The following is a 19,494-nucleotide window of genomic DNA, read 5'->3' on the forward strand; positions in this document are numbered from 1 at the left end:
GGAGCCCAACCCTCGACAAAGTACTACAGGTAATGACTGCTGAAAGACTGAGTATTAGCTTTTCTAGGGATGAGCCCAACTGGTTATACAACACACATTGGTCAGGCCTGAAACCATACACACTCAGCATGCTGTAGTTATACAGTAATGCACTTATATAAATATATAGCAGTAATAAAGAAAAAGAGGCTATCAATTTAAGGAGGCATGAGAGGGGCTGGAGGGAAGGAGGAAAGTGATGCAATTATGTTTCAATTTATTTATTTATTTATTTATTTATTTATTTATTTATTTATTTATTTGGATTTTTGAGACAGGGTTTCTCTGAGTAGTCCTGGCTGTCCTGGAATCACTTTGTAGACCAGGCTGGCCTCGAACTTACAGCGATCCGCCTGCCTCTCTGCCTTCCGAGTGCTGGGATTCAAGGGCTGCACCACCACGCCCAGCTTAATTTAAAATTTTTAATAAAAGAAATAACCTATCAGAAATATGTTAGATTCAACGTATGATTAAGAATGTAGCAGAAACATACAATACCCTTTCTATTAAAATAAGGACTACTGTGAGACATAACATGTGTACAAGTGAGCAAATATAATGCATCCCTGTTTAGCAAAATAAAACAAATGAAAGAACATGGCAAGGGAAACAGCATTAAGTTTGAAACTGACAGTGTAAGGCAGAGAAAATAAGATGTGTCAAAGATGGAAGACATAAAAATGCAGGTCAGCCAGTCCTTCACAGTCCTGCAGGCGTCCATGATCCTGAGTATTAACTACGCTTCTGCTACTGTAATCTCATAGTGGATAACTCCACTGGGATTTCATCTGTGTTGCAAACACTGGGAGTTTTATACTTGAATGTTCATGACACTTCCAAGGTACAGGCGTTATCTTAATTTTGTTTAGTATAAAGATCTATATAGGGACTGAACATATGGTTCATCAGTTAAGAGCAATGTCTACTCCCCGCATTCAAGAGGCAGGTGGATCACTGTGAATTCGAGGCCAGCCTGGTCTACAAAGCGAGTCCAAGACAGTCAAGGCTACACAGAGAAACCCTGTCTCGAAAAACCAACCCTGCCCCCTCCCAAAAAAGAGCACTATTTACTCCTGCAGAGGACCCTGGCGTGGTTCACAACTCCAGTTCCAGGGAATCTAACAGCCTTTTCTGGGCTCCTTGGGCACTGCATGCACATGGTACATCTGTATACACATGCAAAATACACAGATCATAACTAAGTAAGTAAATCCATGTACTGTTTACTGTCAAGTCTTTACCTGGCAACCCCTCCATAGTCAAGGCCTTCTTCTCCACGGAATTTTATCATTAACCGCTTCCAGAGATCTTTTGGTCTCATTTTCATGACCTGTCGATATGATTCCTGAAAAATAATTTTAATATACTACAACCATCAGGTACATTAGCCTCTAATTTAAAATTTTAACTTCCCTCCAATTCACAAAACTAAGTCAGAGGCACCAGTAGAAAATTAAGTATAAAATAAGCACAGTTCTAAAAAAACACAAGTAAAAATAATTAGTACGATATTAATTACACAGGCTGGTCTTGAACACCCTATGTAGACAATGTTGGCTTCTGGATAGCCTGGCGTTTGCTATGCAGACTAGACTGGCCTTGATCTCGCAGAGAACCGCCTGCCTTTAACTCCTGAGTGCTGAGATTATATAGCTAGGTATAGTGGAACATGCCTTTCTCTCTCTCTCTCTCTCTCTCTCTCTCTCTCTCCCCCCCCCCCCCCCCCCTCTCTCTCAATGGGTTTAATTCACTTTCTTTTTCTTGTTTAAAATCCCTTCATGGTAACCAAAAGTTTGATCCTGGCTCTTCTATACAGATACCCTAGTGTAAGTTTTATAAGACAATCAGGAAGACTTGGTAAACATATGTTTCTAGCTATAGCTATGGAAATAGCATCAAAGGCCGCCATGGTAAAGCTGCTCAGGGTAGCCATGGCCAATACTGGCCATCAACAGCAGCTTCTTGGACACAGGTACTAAGACAAATCCAGTGCCTCGAGCATGGTTTGAGGATCTGATTTATTTGCTCCCTTGGTAGCCTCTGTGTAACAAGACAACAGAGAGTTTATCTAAGGTGATGGGTGCTTGAATGCTGGTGGTTATCTGTCTGGTGTACTCAGCACTAACATCAATGTGACCACTGTAGTCTCCAATGGCCAACAAATGCCTTAAACTTATTCCACTGGCCAGTGCAAGTCTGCTTCTAAAACTGCCTTAATCTTCACAACCTTCACCATAAAGACTACCCAAAGAAGAAGTTACTTTTGGACGATGATAGGAAGATGAAATTCTCTAGCTAGGGACTTTTAAATTTATTTTTATTTTTATCCACGTGCATGTATGAGTGTCCACTGAAGTCACTGCATCCCCTGAATCCTGAGTTACAGGTGGCTGTGTGTCATCGACATGGATGCTGTAACTTAACTCAAGTCCTCTGGAAGAATAAGTGCCTTTAACTGCTGAGCTATTTCTCTAGCCCCCAGTTCTTATGTTCTTGACCACAAAGCCCAGCATGACAGATGTATAAGGCATGTCTCCCTCAAGGAGTTCTAAGAGTCTAACCCTGGCCATGCCTGTGATCCCAGCCTGAGTGCACCTGCAGAGCCTCTGAGAAAGATGCCTCTGACTCCCAAGACTGGCAATCTGGGGTTTCTGGATGCTTCCAGTGCACGAGCATCACCTACTTGAACCTGTTTTCACTGGCTACTGCAACAGTCCTTTCCAGGTGGAAAAAAGCACTTTTTATCACTTTGAAATGCAAATGACAACTATAAGCAAAGCCAGAGAGACTGCTTTGAGAGACAAAGCTCATCAGGAGGCAGATCTCTATGAGTTTGAAGCCAGCCTGGTTTACAGAGTGAGTTTCAGGGCAGCCAAGGCTACACAGGGAAACCCTGTCTTGGAGAAAAGGAGAGAGGAGCAGGGAGGGGAGGAGAGGGGAATAGGAAAGAGAGGAGAGGGGAGGGGAGAGGGGAGAAACAGAAGAGGAGAGGAGAGGAGAGGAGAGATTAATGAGAATACTTTCACTCTAATCAGTTATGAGTTGCAAATGTATCCTTAGAAAGAGTAAAATGAAGTCCAGGCATGATGGCGAATATCTTTAACCCCAGTAGCTAGGGAGGGAGTTAGAGGCAGATGTCTGAGAACAGCCTCGTCAATATGGAGTTCCAGGAGAGCCAGAACGACAGTGAGACTATCTCAAAACAAAACAAAACAAAAAACAAAAACAAAAACAAAAAAGAGTAGAACACTAAACTTAATTTTCTTTTCACTGATATTAAAGCCTATATACTTACCTCAAAAATCTCTTCCCTAGACACCTCAATACGGCAGTGGCCAGCTTGAGGCTGTTGTTGGGAAAGTTCTTGCCGCAAGATCTTTAGTTTCTGAACCAAGTCTCGCTTATATCTTGGCACTGTCAGACACTCAGTGTCATCAGGACACAAGGACACCACTTGCTGTTGCTGTTGGTCTTTCAACTGATTCTGTCGACTGGAAATAAACAGAAATATTATCAAAGTACTTTAAAACATAAAAGACTGCAATTCTATATTTAAACCAGCACCAGCCTATAAAAGAGATCTAGTAATGTCTAAGCCTTATTGGGGCGTATCATCAGCCTGACAGAACTGGTTACTAAGGTTCTATTCATAAAGCCTTATACAGATACTAAGAACAATTGTTCAGATACCATTTTCTCTACCTACATCATCCCACCATCCAACTTAAAATTCAGGCGGATGCTAAGTACTCATTGTCATCTAGAGTCTATTTTTCTGGAAGAACCAAACTGGCGTCTAAAGTGGCAACTTGGTGGAGATTCTTCCTCCTACACCTGTTTCAGTCAAATCCACAAGAATAAGAATACAGTGAAGCGGCCTGTCTCCTTAGCTATGCTTGGGCCTGTAAGGGGTAGTTATATAAGTGGTGATGTTAGCACTGATCAGAAAACAGAGGGGATGCCTATCTGCTGCCTGTAAGGCCTCTGAGCATTATCTAAAAACCTTATAAGCAAATTATTTTCTTGAAATAAATGAGCCTGACAAACAGTAAAGACTGAAGTTGTAATCTTTGTTCACAGTTGTTTTTAAGTTTCCTTTTACTTATAAGGTAGAATTTCTGTGACACTATTCAAAACAGGATTAGTGTTAAAGGATGAGAACAGGAAGAGGAAGAGGGGAAAGACCCTCCACAGTCGGGCTGAACTCAAATCCCAGCTCCAGCAGTTTTTATGCGGCTCTGGGAAAGCTGTGGAACTGACTTGGCGCTCATTTTTCTTACTGATCAACATTGGACTGAATGTGGACGGCAGGAGAAATGCTTACTCTGTGTGCTCAGGGCACAACAAGAAGAGTCAGTGTTAGTTATTTTAACCACTCGGGTTTCTGTTGTTTGTTTAATTGTATAAAGTATGCTCTTCAAACAAGATTATTTTTCAAAAAGGGATTTCTGAGAAGGGCATGTGTCCTTGGCCAGGTGATTTACTGAGCCCTGATGAGAATATTTTGTAATCATTTAGTTTTGTTGTATCCTGACATTTGTAGATTATATGCTGAGGCATCAAACATAGGAAATATTTAACTTTAACATCCCCTTTTCAGGGAGTAACCACAGCATATCAGGAGGGACTCTGAAGGAGAGAACTGAGGGAGGTTCAGGCGCCCACACCACAACTATAGGCTGCCCTCATGTGCATCACCACAGGCATCACACCTACTGCAGATTTCTAACAAGCAACTTCTCCTGTTGCTTCTCTCAAAAAAGTAATTCCTGGCAGGCAGTGGTGGCGCACACCTTTAATCCCAGCACTCAGGAGGCAGAGGCAGAGGCAGAGGGAGAGGCAGAGGCAGGCAGATTGCTGTGAGTTCAAGGCCAGCCTGGTCTACAAAGTGAATCCAGGACAGCCAAGGCTACACAGAGAAATCCTGTCTCAAACAACCAAAAAGCAATTCCTGACACTTCTTAGTTTAAACTAAAGATTCCACTCTAAAATGAAACTTGCCCACTCTTCCCCGCCCCCCCCCCCCCCCCCCGGCTTAGATAATTACCCTCTACATAATTTGCATAGCAGTCTACATTTCCCCTCACTTCCTAAAATGTTGAAACAGGAAAAAGAGGAAAAAAAAAAAAAAACTTAACATCAAAGTAATCTACAAATGTTTAAGATTATATATAATTCATATATAACAGCTCCCTGAAACTCAGACTAATAGTTAAACTAATTTCATTATTTTATTATTTACTCCAAGAACATTTTTTGCCACAAACACTCATCCACCCATCCTCCCTCCCTCCCTGACTATATAGGCTTAAAAAATTATACACAGGAATAAAACCCACATTATAAGCTAGGCATGGTACCCCATATTAGAAGCCAGGTCATTCTCTGCTACATAGTAAGTTCAAGGCCACACTGGGCTACTTGGAGACGCTGTTTTGAAACAAACACACCATGCTAGTGCTATTAAATAAGGTAACAGTGTATCCAGCCAGGCCTGGGGGTGTAGGCTAGCTACTCCAGCTCCGGTCTCAAGTTTAAGGACTGCTTAAGGCCACACAGTGAGTTTAGGACCAGCCTGGGATGGTCTCAAAATAACACACACAGGAAAAATAAGCTTACCATATCAATAGTTAGGAAAATGAAAATTAAAGACTCTAGAGTAGCACCTGGGAAGCTGAGGCAAGGGAATAAAAAGTTCACAGCCAACCTGGATTATAAAACCAGGCCCGAGCAACAAAGCTAAACCTTATCTCCAAACAAATATCACAACAAAATAAAATTGAAAACATCATAGACCTGCTGTGGTGACATATGCCTTTGATTCCAGCACTCAAGAGGTAGAGGCAGGTAGACCTCTATGAGTTCAAGGCCAGCCTGGTCTACCCAGTAAGTTCCAGGTCAGCCAGGGCTAAACACACACAGCAAAACCCTATCTCAAAACAAAACAAAACAAAACTCCCCAAAACAAAAAATATCATCACATATGCAATTTTTGTTTTTTTAAGCTACTGAAAGTTTTTTTAAAAATATAGTTTTTAAAATATAGATGCATAGCACACCACACAGAACCACATGGGAAAGATCAGGGTGTTCAGAAGACAAAATCTCAAGACATTTTAGACCCTTTACTAGGGTATTCCATAAAAAAGGCAAGGCCAGGGAGGGTGAACAGATGGGTAAACAAAGTCAGTAGTACCAAGGACTCACCAAAGTGTTAGTAAAAGTCTGAAAGGACTTTACTACTCAGGAAAAGCTGCCCTTACATATTAAAGTTGAAAATAAAAATACTTTATTACATTGATTTATTTAGGGCATGGCTGTGCCATCATGTCCGTGGGGAGGTCAGAAGACAACCTGTAGGAGTTGGTCCTCTCCTTCTACCATGTGAGCTTCAGAGAGCGAGCGATCTCAAGCTTGGTGGCAAGCACTTTTACCCAATGACCCATCTCATAGCCCTAAAAAAATTTTGTGATGCTTTGATTCTACATTATACTAGGGTACCAGAGCACTGTTAATCAAAGAATAGACTGCACACTGTACTATTTTTGCTATTTAGGCTGTAGATCTTAATGTACAGATTAACAGCCTATCATTTTTTTCTTTTTCTTTTTCTTCCCAAAACAGGTTTTCTGTGTAGCTTTGGCTGTCCTAGACTCACTTTGTAGACCAGGCTGGCCTCGAACTCACAGCAATCAGCCTGCCTCTGCCTCCTGAGTGCTGGGATTAAAGGCCTACGCCACCATGTCCGGCCTTCCTGTCATTTTTTCAAGTGTTTACAAATACTTGTGAATTTCATTTATAACTAAGGTTTTACCATCTAGCCACAATTAAAAAGGTCTACTAACATGAGTCTGACAGGGTAATTATAAATATTCAAAGAAGAAACAAAGACACACGTGTTAAATTTTTTTGTATTATTCTAAACATGTGGTAGCCAGCTCTCATTTACATTTACCCTGTTGATTCTACTGAAAAGACTAACGAAGCAAGAATATTTCCAAAGGTCATCTTGACCATTATTACTTAGTTTTATTTTATTCTAACATTTAACATAGTAAGTAGTTATTGCATACACTAATGAAGAAAGCAGAGCAGGTAGTATTTATTTAGAGACACTAAAGTAAGTTTCTCTGTAGATATAAAGAACCTTGTTCTCGAGATTCTAAGACAAAACAGCCATGGCTGGTTGCTACACCACTACCCAAGTGTCTTTACCAGAATTGGTGACAAAGACACACTGCTACTTTGCTGTTGCTGAAGCTCCCATTTCTTTTCCTTTTTTCTTGCTTCCTCAGAAGGCAATGTCAGTAAGTACTGAGGTTAGGGTAAAACAGACAATTAGAGAGAAAAGCAAAGGACGCACATATGGTACAAACAAACCACAAAACATGTAGCATAGACACCAACAGAGACCAAAGGACTGACAGAGACCAAAGGACTGACAGGTCTGAATCTAGAATAAGCCCTTCATGTCGGGAAACTTACAGAAAGGAAAGTCAACCTCTGCTTGTTCCCTCATCTACAGAAATGGTTTCTCTACCTGGAAGAAACTGTTAATACATGCAAGGAACAAAGAACACTTTCCAGCTAGCAAGGTCTACTGAGACATCTGTCAATCACTATTATCAGCTGTAAGTGATAAGATGGCAACCCAGCCTGCTCAGCCTCAACATCTGGTCAAGCTAAGGCCTCTGTAAACAGCATTCATGCTTGAGCACTTCTCATGCATACTTCTTCCTGACATTTTAGTACTGATTCCTGTTTAAGTAGAGTGAAAATAAGACAAGTTTTATTTCAGAGTAAAACCTCTCATTCTCTTTCATATACTCTCATCAGTAAAAATAAATTATAGCCAGACATGGTGGCTCAAGTCTATAGTCCCAACACTGAAGCAGTAGTAGCGGGAAGATCTGCCAGGCTATTCCAGTAATTCAAGGCCATCCTGGACGATCCCTTGAGAGCTCATCATCATTTAAAAAAAAAAAAATCAATATTATGAATTTAAGAGAGCAGATATTTTCACACTTATTATAAAAAACACATATATGTCCTCAAGTTTAGACTAGTATTTTCACATGTACTGTTTCAGAACTTACTTTAAAACTAAGTGCAAGTTAGCAGAAAGCCGAGGATCTGTAAATTGTGTCGTTCTGTTGTTATGGTCAACGAAATAAACTCTTCCTGTTGCAGTATTTCGGATCTCCCATCCAGGAGGCAGAGGACCCAGCTCTTCACAATTGATGTTGCTAAGATCCCTGAAAAACAAATATACAACAGAAATACCTCATTGCTGAGCCTGCTGAGCCAAGCAAGTGTATGTGACACAGAGCAATTCAATCAAGTCTGAGAAAATGTATTGTTTCAGAAACCTGAGACACTCAGCTGGAATCTTTAATTCCCAATGGTTTCTGAAACTTGCACATCCAACACCCAATCCCTAAATGGCTCAGAATTTATCACATAAGTCTGGATTTTACTAAGTTCCTAGGCTTTAATGTAATACACATTTTAAATTCATACAATCATACTACTTGCCAATATAAAGTATACCTCAATATTTGACAGGAAGCATTGTTTTATAAGCATCAACGATATAAGGAAGTTTTCCTTAATATTTTCTTTCTCTACTACATGATAAAGTCAGTGTAAACAATTGTGGATGCCATGAGTATTTGTAAGCTCTCCAATAACGCAAACCTGGGAACATTACTAAAGTCCTGATCCTGGAAATAATCACAGTGTATTTTTTTAAAACAAAATAACTACACTGTTTTGAATTTTAAAATCTATAAACTGCATGAAGACAAATCTGGAAAGGATACTTAAGAAGAATGTTTTAAGTCTTAACTGCAACAACAAAGAAAAGCGTAAGTACTTTTAACAGACAAGAGCCATTGCTCCTGTGCCATACCTCGTAAGGATGTACAGGGCCATAAAGAACACCACAGCTGAACTCACTGAGGTGGCTGGTGGGGTGCTATGCCCACAAGCATGGAACCTCTAAGCCCTCCCCAACCTTGTCCTTCCTTGTCCTTCTGGCTGCTCATAGATCAGCAACAGTATTGCAAATTCTCCATTCCGCTAGGCCAACACCTCCCACCAAGAGAGACCATCCCAGAGTGCTCAAGATACTGGTAGCTGCATGTGAGGATGTTCAGTATCTACTGAGGCCATTTTCCAGCTCTCAGGGATTTCTTCAAACATTAATTCTGCCTTCTGCTTAAAATGATCCCAGAGACCCCTCTGCTGCAGAACAACTAGAGCTTATAGACCACCACAGAAGAGGCAAGGCAGTCCTTAGAACCTCAAAGTCACAGCAACAACAAAAAACTGACTTGGTGCTGGACCTGAATTCAGCTCAGCACCAAGGTGGGCACAGGAGAGCTAGAATTTCTCAAGCTGAGAGCTCAAAGGGGAGAAGCAATACTAGAAAAACTTCCAAAATTCCCATCTTAGGTCCAGAGAATGCCAACCAATAAATATCAAGTAATCTATCAGGCATGGTGGCATACAATAGTAACTCCAGCAGCCAGAGGCTGAGGAAGAGGGAAGGGCACAAGGTCAAGCCAGCCTAGGGAATACAGCAAGATTGTGTCATCTAAGAAAGAAAGCAAGACAAATGACACACACACCTTTAATCTCAGCAGAAGCAGGTGAATTTGTGTGTTCTAGGCCGGCTAGAGCTACATACTGAAATCTTTCCTCAAAAACAAACAAACAAACAAACAAAAAAACCACACCACACCACATCACATTTAAGTAAGAACCTCACAGGCTGAAATCAATGAAAACTTTAGAAGTGAGCACCAGTGACAGCAGGTGCAAACAGAAAGCCATAGAATTAGATCTCCAAATATAGAGACTGTAAGGTGTGATATTTAAACAAAGGCTGGAGAGATGGCTTAGCTTAAGAGCACTGGCTGCTATCCCAATAGGGCTGGGTTTCACTCCTATCTACATGGTGGCTCATAACCATTGTAATGCCAGTTCTAGGAGATCCAGTTTCTTCTTCTGGCCTCCATGGGCACCAGGCATGCATGTGGTACACAGATAAACACGCAGGAAAAAAAACCTATATACACAAAATTAAAAATAATTATAAACGAGGACTGCAAGATGATGTCGCTCATGCCACTGAAGGACAAGAAGCTCATGGAGGTTAAACTTGGAGAGCTGCCAAGCTGGAACCTGATGCGGAATTTCACCCCCAGTGGGACTGGAGGAGCCTTCCGGCGAGGTTATGACCAGTACTACAACAAGTACATTAACGTTCAGAAAGGCAGCATCTCGGGGATCACCATGGTGCCGGCAGCCTATGTGGTTTTCAGCTACTGCATTTCTTACAAGGAACTCAAACATGAGCAGCGACGGAAGTACCACTGAGGGGTCACCACGGAGGGCACTGCACGCCTGACAGCCCCGTCCATGAAGAATTCCACTGTGGTGGACTCTATATCCTGACAACTAGTGTCCAATAAAAGGTGACTGACTGGCTCTTTCAAAAAAAAAAAATTATAAATTATGTGGCATAAAAATGCTGTAAAAACAGGAGAGAAAGCTAAACAGTAGAGTGCTTGTTTTGCATGTAGAAGTCCCAGTTTGAATCCCAGCAGTACAGATTTAAAAGAAACGTAAAAAATAATAAGTAAAAGCACACATTTGCAAAGATGAGCTACTGAAGAAAGATTATCTAAGAGCAACAGGTAGATTTTCTTAGATCAAATTTTTTTTCTGGTTTTTCAAGACAGGGTTTCTCTGTGTAGCCTTGGCTGTCCTGGAACTCTCCCTATAGACCAGGCTGGCCCCAAACTCACAGCTACCTGTCTCTGCCTCCAGAAATTAAAGGCATTCACCACTGCTGCCTGGCTTTAGATCAAACTTTTAGAAGTGGGAAACAATTACAAAAACCAAAGGACAAATAATTCTACTGTTGATGAAAAGTTAGACAGCTTAAAATACAAACAAGTCTACATTTCAAGACTTCAGTCAGCCCAGCACTGGGTAGGCAGAGGCAGGCGGATCTCTGTGAGTTCAAGGCCAGCCTGGTCTACAAAGTGAGTCTAGGACAGCCAAGGCTACACAGAAAAACCCTGTTTCAAAAAAAAAAAAAAAAAAAGACTTCAGTCAGTATGTAACAGAGTGCATTACAGGCATTAAAGAGGAATGCAAACCCTGACCACACAGGCTCTAAGACACTAGCTCTCGGGGTACTATGGGCATCTCTAGCGTCTCTAAAGAGTTAAGCTGGATATGCTATACAGACGGACTCTTTTGTTGTTGCTTTTCGTTTTGGTTTTTTGAGACAGGGTTCCTCTGTGTAGCCCTGGCTAACCTGGGCGCACTTTGTAGACAAGACTGGCCTAGAACTCACAGAGATCCGCCTGCCTCTGCCTCCTGAGTGCTGGGATTACAGGCGTGCACCACCGAGCACGACTAAGTGATGATATTTTAGAGGAATATAACTTCCCATGCAAAAGACACATCTGCTAAAAGATGCTCCAAAACAAAAGACAAAATACAACTTTCAAAGATAATTGGGGCATAGAGACAAAGAAACAAAACAAACAAAACAAAAACCAGGGCATTATTAATTCAAAGTCTTATTCACATATAGATATCATTCCTCCACATAAAATTTTTCCTGTTCTTAGTTTAGGACAGACTCTCACCATGTACCCTAAGGCTGGCCTGAAGCCTGTGACTTTCCTGGTTCTGCTCCCTAAGTGCTGGGATTGTATGTGTGCATCATAACTCTGCTGGGCCTTCAACACAAACCTTTTTGTTTTTCTTTTCTTTTCTTCTTTCTTTCTTTAAACTGGGTCTCATGTATTATGTAGCTCTGGCTGACCAGAACTTGCTATGTAGACCAGGATAGGCTAGAATTTACAAATATCTGGATCTGCTACTTCTGCTTCCTGAGAGCTGGATTTAAAGGCATACCCTACCATGCCTGATTTTTGTTTACATTTTATCATTTTATGTGGGAAGGTGATTGTGTAATCTTCAGGGTCTCTCTGTGTAGCCTTGGCTGTACTGGACTTGTTTTGTAGACCAGGCTGGCCTTGAACTCAGAGATCCCCCTGTCTCTAGCTCCCCAATGCTAGGATTAAAGGTATGTACCACCACGACCAGAGATTGAGCTCAATTTAACAAAACACTGAGTTCTAAACTTCAGGTCCTTAAGTTTCTATATCCTAATATGACGTTTTAAAAATCATTCATTTTTTTCAGGTGGTGATGGCTCATGCCTTTAATCCCAGCACTTGGGAGGCAGAGGCAGGTGGATCTCTGTGAGTTCTAGGCTAGCCTGGTCTACAAAGTGAGTTTAGAACAGTCAGGGCTACACAGAGAAACCCTGTCTTGAAAAACAAAAAGAAAAGCAAGCAAACAAACAAACAAAATGATTCATTTTATTGAGGGGGGAGAAGGAGGGGAGGGAGGGAAGGAGAGGGGGGGAGACAGAGGAGGGGAGGAGGGAGAAAACTACCATTGTGGAGACATAGAAACAGCAAACTTGATAGAATAGTAGTACATTTTCTGGGTTGTCACCCTCAAAAGATTCTAATTCTAAACTATGTAACAAAGTAAAATATTTTCATTACAGTCATTTTGTTTCTAAGACACAGTATCAAAGCAGCCCTAGATTAGGCAGGCCCATATGTTTTTGATTCAACTACATAACAGAGGTTTGGACATAAGCTTGAAGAAGAAAGATCTCTTGATCCCCCACAAATGGCCTGGCTTGTTTTTTGGATCAGACTGGTATTTTGTATATAAAACTCTTCATTATGTAAATGTGTATGTGCACTACAGAGTTGATTCCAATTAGAATTCAAGCCTTTTTGCAGCTTCAGCTAGACTACTTGGTACTTTGTATATGGATCACTGGAAAATAACTCAAAATAAGTAATGTCTGAAAACTTCATTATTTGAAACATAAATTGTTTACATAAAATTGTAACAAATCACTGGGTAGGATGGGTCTTGGCTCAGGTGCTAAGATTACACCGTGGGCAATGAAGTATAGTGTCTACTACTTTTGCCCCTTCTGCTTTTTTTAAGGGTATGTTTCCATGTTTTTCCTGAAATTACTTTTCAAACTCCCAAAGACATGTATTTTGCCCTGATTTTTTATCAGGGGTGCTCAGGGGAAAGGAGTCTTAGACTACCAGGAAACTGGGGTGAGACTACAGACAGTAGCTAGACTTTCTACTAAGTATCAAGATCAAACGCTATCAGGAAGAATCAAACTTTTAGAAAACTGTTTTTAGAAATTAGTATTTTTTAATCAGGAAATCCTGGGTGAAATGGATCTTCATGGTTGGTAACTCATATCTTTAATCCCAGCACTTGGGAGACATAGAAAAGTGGATTTTTGTGAGTTCAAAGCCAATGTGGTCTACATAGCCAGTCCATACCAGTCAAGCTATACAGTAAGACCCAGTCTCAAAAAGCAAAACAAAACCAAGAATACTTAAGATATGTTCTTACCGAGGCACTCGTGGATCATGCCACGTGCTCACACCAGTCTGAGTATGTAAGAAATATACCTGACCTTGCTGCGTTGTCCTCTGCTCTGTAAAATAAAGAAAATAATAAAATCATACTCAGCTTTTCATATTCAATCAAACACCATTAAATGAATGATATTCTAATAGAACAAAAATCTCCCAATTTGGCAATTTTTTAAATAAAAAACAACAACAACAACCCCCCCCCAAAAACAACAACAACAAAAAACGCTTCACAAATATTTGTTCAAACAGGCATGGTGGATGCCAACACCCACGACGAAGAGGCAAGCAGATTTCTATGGTTTGAAGCCAGGCTGGTCCACATAGTGAGAACTGCCTCAAAACAAATCATTTGTTTGATCTCTGGTCATCCGGTATAGCCAGTACCCCAAGAGCAAGCAGACAACTCAGAGGAAGAGGCTGACCACCATAAAAACATTTCAACAGAGCATTTTAGATTTTCAAGACTTTTAGACTGATGAATTTTACTATGGCAATTTTATACCCAAATTTGTGACACACACGTCTGTCTGTCTGTCTCTCTCTGTCTCTGTCTGTCTCTGTCTCTCTCCTTGGCTGTCCTGGACTCACTTTGTAGACCAGGCTGGCCTCAAACTCACAGCGATCCGTCAGCCTCTGCCTCCCGAGTGCTGGGATTAAAGGCGTGCGCCACCACTGCCGGCTTGATTTCTCTTTTCTTAACAGAGATATATAAAGATTCTTCCCGGGCTGCAAGCAAAGTGTCACAAACTTGCAATCTCTCAGCATGCAGGAAGCAGAAGCAGTAAACAAAGCACATCACATAGTCATAACACGGATTAAAGGCCTGGTGTGATGGCGCACACCTTTAATCCCAACACAGGAGGCAGAGGCAGAAGGATCTCTGTGAGTTCAAGGCCAACCTGGTCTACAAAGGGAGTCCAGGAGAGCCAGGGCTTTTTATACAGAGAAACACTGTCTGGAAAAACCAAATTAGACCAAAACTGATTTTAAAAAGCACATGGAAAGAGGAGTGCATGGTCGGAAGGGGAGGAAGAAAGTATGCCTTCAAAGCCTGGGAGTAGAGAAACCAAAGTAAAAAGAATCTGTAAGAGAACTTCTTCAAGTGTTATGTTTTAATTGTTGTCTTTTGCACAGAAACTCATTTTAATGAAATATAGTGATAAGCGTCAATGTGTAAGGCACTAAAGCTACCGATTATATCAGAGCACACTATAGCTATAGATCAGGAAGTCAATGAACAACTTCAACCTTAAGGACAATTCCAAGGACCAGAAGAAAGCTCAGTGATCGTATTTGCCTACATTCAATCCCAAACACCAAGGAAAACCCAAAGCTGACAGCACCCACAAAAACTTCAGCCTGGCAGCTTTAGTATTCCCCTGCTTTATTCTTACAAGGAACATCTCAACTCAAATCATGCACATTGTAAAAATATAATTCACCTTTACTCCACATAACCTGGCTGATAACCTCCATGGGAATTATCTCCAAGTGTTAGTAACAACAGATACATTTTCCTAACTTGCTTTTTATGCCAGACACAGTTAGATACTTCACTGGAACTTATGTGTCATTTATTTCTTGCAACAAACCTACAGAGTTGTTACTATTATTCCTCTCATTTTACAGAAGATAAAACGTAGGTTTTAGCTGGGTGTGGTGGCCCACCCCTTTAATCCCAGCACTGGAGAGGCAGAGGCAGGTGAGTTTGAGGCCAGCCTAGTCTACAAAGCGAGTCCAGGACAGTCAAGGCTAACAGAAAGACCCTATCTCAAAAAACAAACAAACAAACAAATAAAACAAAAAACAAAAACAAAGCAAACAAAACAAAACACGTAGGTTTTCAAAGGTTAAATAATATGATTGGTAACAAAGCAAAGCCAGTCTGTTTCCCATTCTAGAACTGTTCACTGCATGGCAAGACAACTGTGGGACAGAGCAGTTAGATGGAAAAATTGTTTTCAAAATACGAGGCTAAATTTTATTTTAAGATAAAATTATCATTCATTTGTAAAATAGTTTTTATTAAAATTCTATAGTAAAAATAAAATAACTTAGAAAATGTAGTTCCCAGTATTGGTCATTAGGTGTCATCATCAGCCTATATCTACAGTGTTGGTTAGGTGGAAAAGGAAATCAGTAACTGCTCCAAAAGCCAGGCTAAAGGTCTAAGTTAAGGTAGCCTGTACAATAATACCGCCATACCTTTATAATAGTGTCTACTTGCAAAGTAGTCTCATTTCGTTCCATCAGTTTCTATAATAGCTCTAATTAGTATTTATCACATTTTATTATAAATAAGCATAAAAGCTACGGTTCATAAATGGCTTGCTATGGTCAAACTGTTGGTCAGATGATCTTCTAGCCATTACAGACTTTTAAAATTGGAGGCTGTATCTATTTTTCACACAGAATCCCTAAACCCTGAGTAGTAACTCACGCGTTCTCTTTTTCTTTTCCTCCCCACACCTCTCATATCTCTATATCCAGTGTAGTATGTGTCTTCTGTCACCATTCGACATATACACTCAAGATGAACAGAGGGTCTTGAGCATGCTAGCATCCCCAGACCTTATTAACTTTCAGAGCCAGGCGTGGTGGAGCACGTCTTTAATCCCAGCAGAGGCAGGTGGATCACTGTGAGTTCAAGGCCAGCCTGGTCTACAAAGCGAGTCCAGGACAGCCAAGGCTACACAGAGAGAGCCTGTCTCAAAAAAGGCAAAAACTTTGTGTCAATATTCTAAAGTACAGTGTGGTGGTGTACCTATAACACCGGTGTGTGCGGAGTGGACAGAGGAATATCAGGAGTTCAAGGGCACTCTGGATACACTGTGAGTTTGAGACCAGTCTGGGCCCTATCTCAAAACAGACAACAATAGCAACTTTTAAAGGTTAGTTCTCTGGCCAAGCAGTGGTAGCTCATGCCTTTAATCCCAGCTCTTGGGATAGCTGGAGGCAGGTGGATCTCTGTGAGTTTTGAGGTCAGCCTGGTCTACAGAGCAAGTTCCAGGACAGACAGGGCTAAAAAGAGAAATCTTGTCTCAAAAAATTTTTAAAAGCTGGTTCTCTGACTTTCTCTTTTTGGTTTTCCGAGACAGGGTTTCTCTGTGTAATAGCATAGCCCTTGCTGTCCTGGACTCACTGAGTATACCAGGCTGGCCTCGAACTCACCAAGATGCACCTGCCTCTGCTTCCCAAGTGCTGGGATTAAAGGCGTGCGCCACTATGCCAGGCTATCTAACTTCCTTAAAGCAAGCTGAATGTTTGCAGGCTTCATACCATAGCCTTCTGGTAGGTCTGGAGGAGCATGTAAGTGTGTCCTGCTCATGTAATTCCTGTGTCTCTGGGACCTGACTCTTCTCTCTGCTAGCCTAGGGTCTGAAGACTGTCCACATGTTGCACCATTTGTTCCAGTAATTGGAGTATTCTCATCCACAAAGCAGCTAAGAGGTCTGCCGGGACTAGAATATTCTGACGCCGGTCTATTGAAAAGTGACAAGAGAAAAAGGTTACCAATTTAGACATCAAAAATAGTTTTCTAGACAACACATTCACTATAGTAACAATATAGTAAATCGGGCAAGAAAATGAGATGACTAAAGTAAACACGATGAATTTAAGAACCTTTGTAAGGGCAAGCTTAAACTCCTTATGGACCAAAGAAACTCAAGTCCTACTACAATTAATTTTTTAAATATCCATACATGCTTTGTTGGTCACTACTGCTTGCTGCTACTGGTCACTAGGCACAAGGACTTGGATAAGGCCTTCCATCACTCTCCTTCCCACACGCCTGCTGACAAGCAGCTGTGCCTCCACTCCTTAATTTGTCCAAGTCATCTGACCATTAGGCCTTGGAAACAGGAACTCTTGCTAGGGATGGCTCTTCGTCACTCAAAACACAGTTTATGCGTAAGCACCACCTTCTGGAAGATCTTAGTGTAAAGCACTCACCCTACAACTTGAAAGCAAATAGTTTCCAATTTATAATGGTACAACTTAAAATTTCGTTTTGTTTTGGGGGACAAGATCTCATTCTCTAGTACAGGCTGGCCGTGACCACTGCAATCCATTTGCCTCAGCCTCCTGAGAATCAGGATTGTAGGCATGGGCCACTACATACAGGTCCACTGGTCATTAAAAGCCATCAGCAGTCAGTCAAAAGTCCACTTGAAATTTTCTATTTTTTCCTGGGCTAGTGAGTGATGCAAATGGTATGGAGACCTTCAAACTACTGGGTAACAGCAGCAGCAGCTGTCACCTACTCATCAGGAGGATAAGCAACAGCTACTCTACAGTTAGCTACATGTGATAAAGTATACATGTTAAACATAGTTTTTGACTTAGTGGTATTTTCAATTTCACTGACAGAGAATCCCAATCATTAAGTCAGGAAGAACTGTGCACTGCCTTAGCTCCCCAGCACAGCAATTAGTTATCTCTGGTATTTTCTTATTTGCACATGGGTTTCTGTTCATTGTCCCCTAAAATATTGCTGGAAGGAGGGAAGTTTAGGTGGTTTATTTATAAACAGCCCTGTCACTCTGTCATTAACATATAAGGAATAGTAGTAGCTTAATAAATATTATCGAATAAAGAAGCTAGTTTGTCTCATCAAGGAATTTAATGAAGAGTCCATTTTCACTGGTTTTGTTAGCACTAGGTAGGAAACCTAGGATATCACACAGGCTAGGCATGTTCTCTACCACTGAACTGTATCTCCAGCCCAAGGATCCATTTCCTTTTCTTGAGGCAGGGTCTCACAGGAGCCAAGGCTGGCCTGCACTTCATAGCAATTCTCCTGCTTCAGCCTCCTGGGCAATGGGACTAGAGGTAGAAGCCACCAAACCCACACTAAGAGCTCTCTTTTTAAATTACTTTATGTGTGTGTGTATTTTGCCTACATGTGTGTATCACACTGAGTGCCTGGTGCTCATGAAAGCCGGAAGAGGACTTCAGATTCCCTGAAACTGGAGATACAGACAATCATGAGCCACCATGTAGGTGGCTGGGAATTGTATCTAAGTCTTCTGGAAGACTCTCCAGACCCCAAAAGCTCATTTTCAATCTAACAATTACTAAGGGAATTACAGATCAGTTAGAAAGCTGGTTTCACTTAAACATTGACATAAGTATAAATCATTTATGCTGTTATGGTGGGTTGTGGTGACTTTAATCTGAGCACCCAGGAGGCAGAGGCAGGAGGATTTCTATGAGTTTGCAGCCAGCCTGGTCTACACATAGTCAAGTTCCCAGACAGCCAAGGCTACGTGAAAAGACATTGGTTCAAAAACTAAAAGAAGTAATTGTAATTCAAATATAGCCATTGTAATTACATTATAAAATAAAATTTAAATATTTAAAAATAATAACAGTGCTAACTCTAAGACCTAATGGCTTATATTAGTATAAAGCAATGGGGAAATCAAAGAAAGGTGAGAGATAACAGACAGAAATCCAGGAAGGGATAGTACAGCTCATAAAAAATACTTGTATGATTTTACCGTGTTGGGCGTTCCCACTGTGTAGTTCTTGTTATATGATTTAGATACTGGATTCTTCCAGAAGCAGTGCGCCTTTCTTCCCAACTGCAATAAAAAATTGAGAAATAAGGCATTAATAGGTGCTAGCCAGACGTGAGACTTGGAATGTTTTCTGTGCAACCCCTGAGCCAGAAAAGCTCTTTATCACAAACCACGGGAGACAGCCTCCAAGATCAGTTCATAAAAGCTGCTATTTTTTCAGCTTCATGAGACCTGCACAATAGTGGTTACAGAACTCTGAGCTTTTTTTGCTGAGGTCATATTTTTCTATCAGCCAAACTGAGAACTGTTAAAAATCTTTAATAACACTTAAATTGACAATAATTTTCCAAGAATTTTGTGGTAAATGCCTGAACTGAGACACTGACCAAAAAATTTATCAAATCCTACAGCAA

General features: G+C 41.0%; 2 protein-coding genes across 3 annotated transcripts in view; one reads left to right on the forward strand and one right to left on the reverse strand.

Annotated features, from left to right (window-relative positions):
• The window catches only part of Smurf2 (SMAD specific E3 ubiquitin protein ligase 2), a 100,143-nt gene that overhangs the window by 16,878 nt on the left and 63,771 nt on the right, over positions 1-19,494 (reverse strand). The window contains exons 7-12 of the mRNA XM_051158918.1: positions 19,061-19,144; positions 16,836-17,038; positions 13,531-13,615; positions 8,136-8,294; positions 3,335-3,530; positions 1,281-1,384 (exon numbers count right to left, since the gene is read on the reverse strand). Of these exons, the coding sequence (XP_051014875.1) occupies positions 1,281-1,384; positions 3,335-3,530; positions 8,136-8,294; positions 13,531-13,615; positions 16,836-17,038; positions 19,061-19,144 (831 nt within the window). The remainder of the gene's footprint in view (positions 1-1,280; positions 1,385-3,334; positions 3,531-8,135; positions 8,295-13,530; positions 13,616-16,835; positions 17,039-19,060; positions 19,145-19,494) is intronic.
• Positions 10,156-10,526, forward strand: LOC127200561 (ATP synthase subunit f, mitochondrial-like). 2 transcript variants are annotated; one of them, XM_051158920.1, is made up of 2 exons: positions 10,156-10,276; positions 10,394-10,526. In XM_051158920.1, the coding sequence occupies exons 1-2, from the start codon at positions 10,156-10,158 to the stop codon at positions 10,420-10,422; spliced, it is 150 nt and encodes a 49-aa protein (XP_051014877.1). In that variant the 3' UTR covers positions 10,423-10,526. The 2 variants fall into 2 exon arrangements, with proteins under 2 accessions (XP_051014877.1, XP_051014876.1); XM_051158919.1 differs by having other exon boundaries at positions 10,156-10,526.

This window comes from Acomys russatus, chromosome 16 (genome assembly GCF_903995435.1).
Source record: "Acomys russatus chromosome 16, mAcoRus1.1, whole genome shotgun sequence".
Taxonomy (NCBI): Eukaryota; Metazoa; Chordata; class Mammalia; order Rodentia; family Muridae; genus Acomys; species Acomys russatus.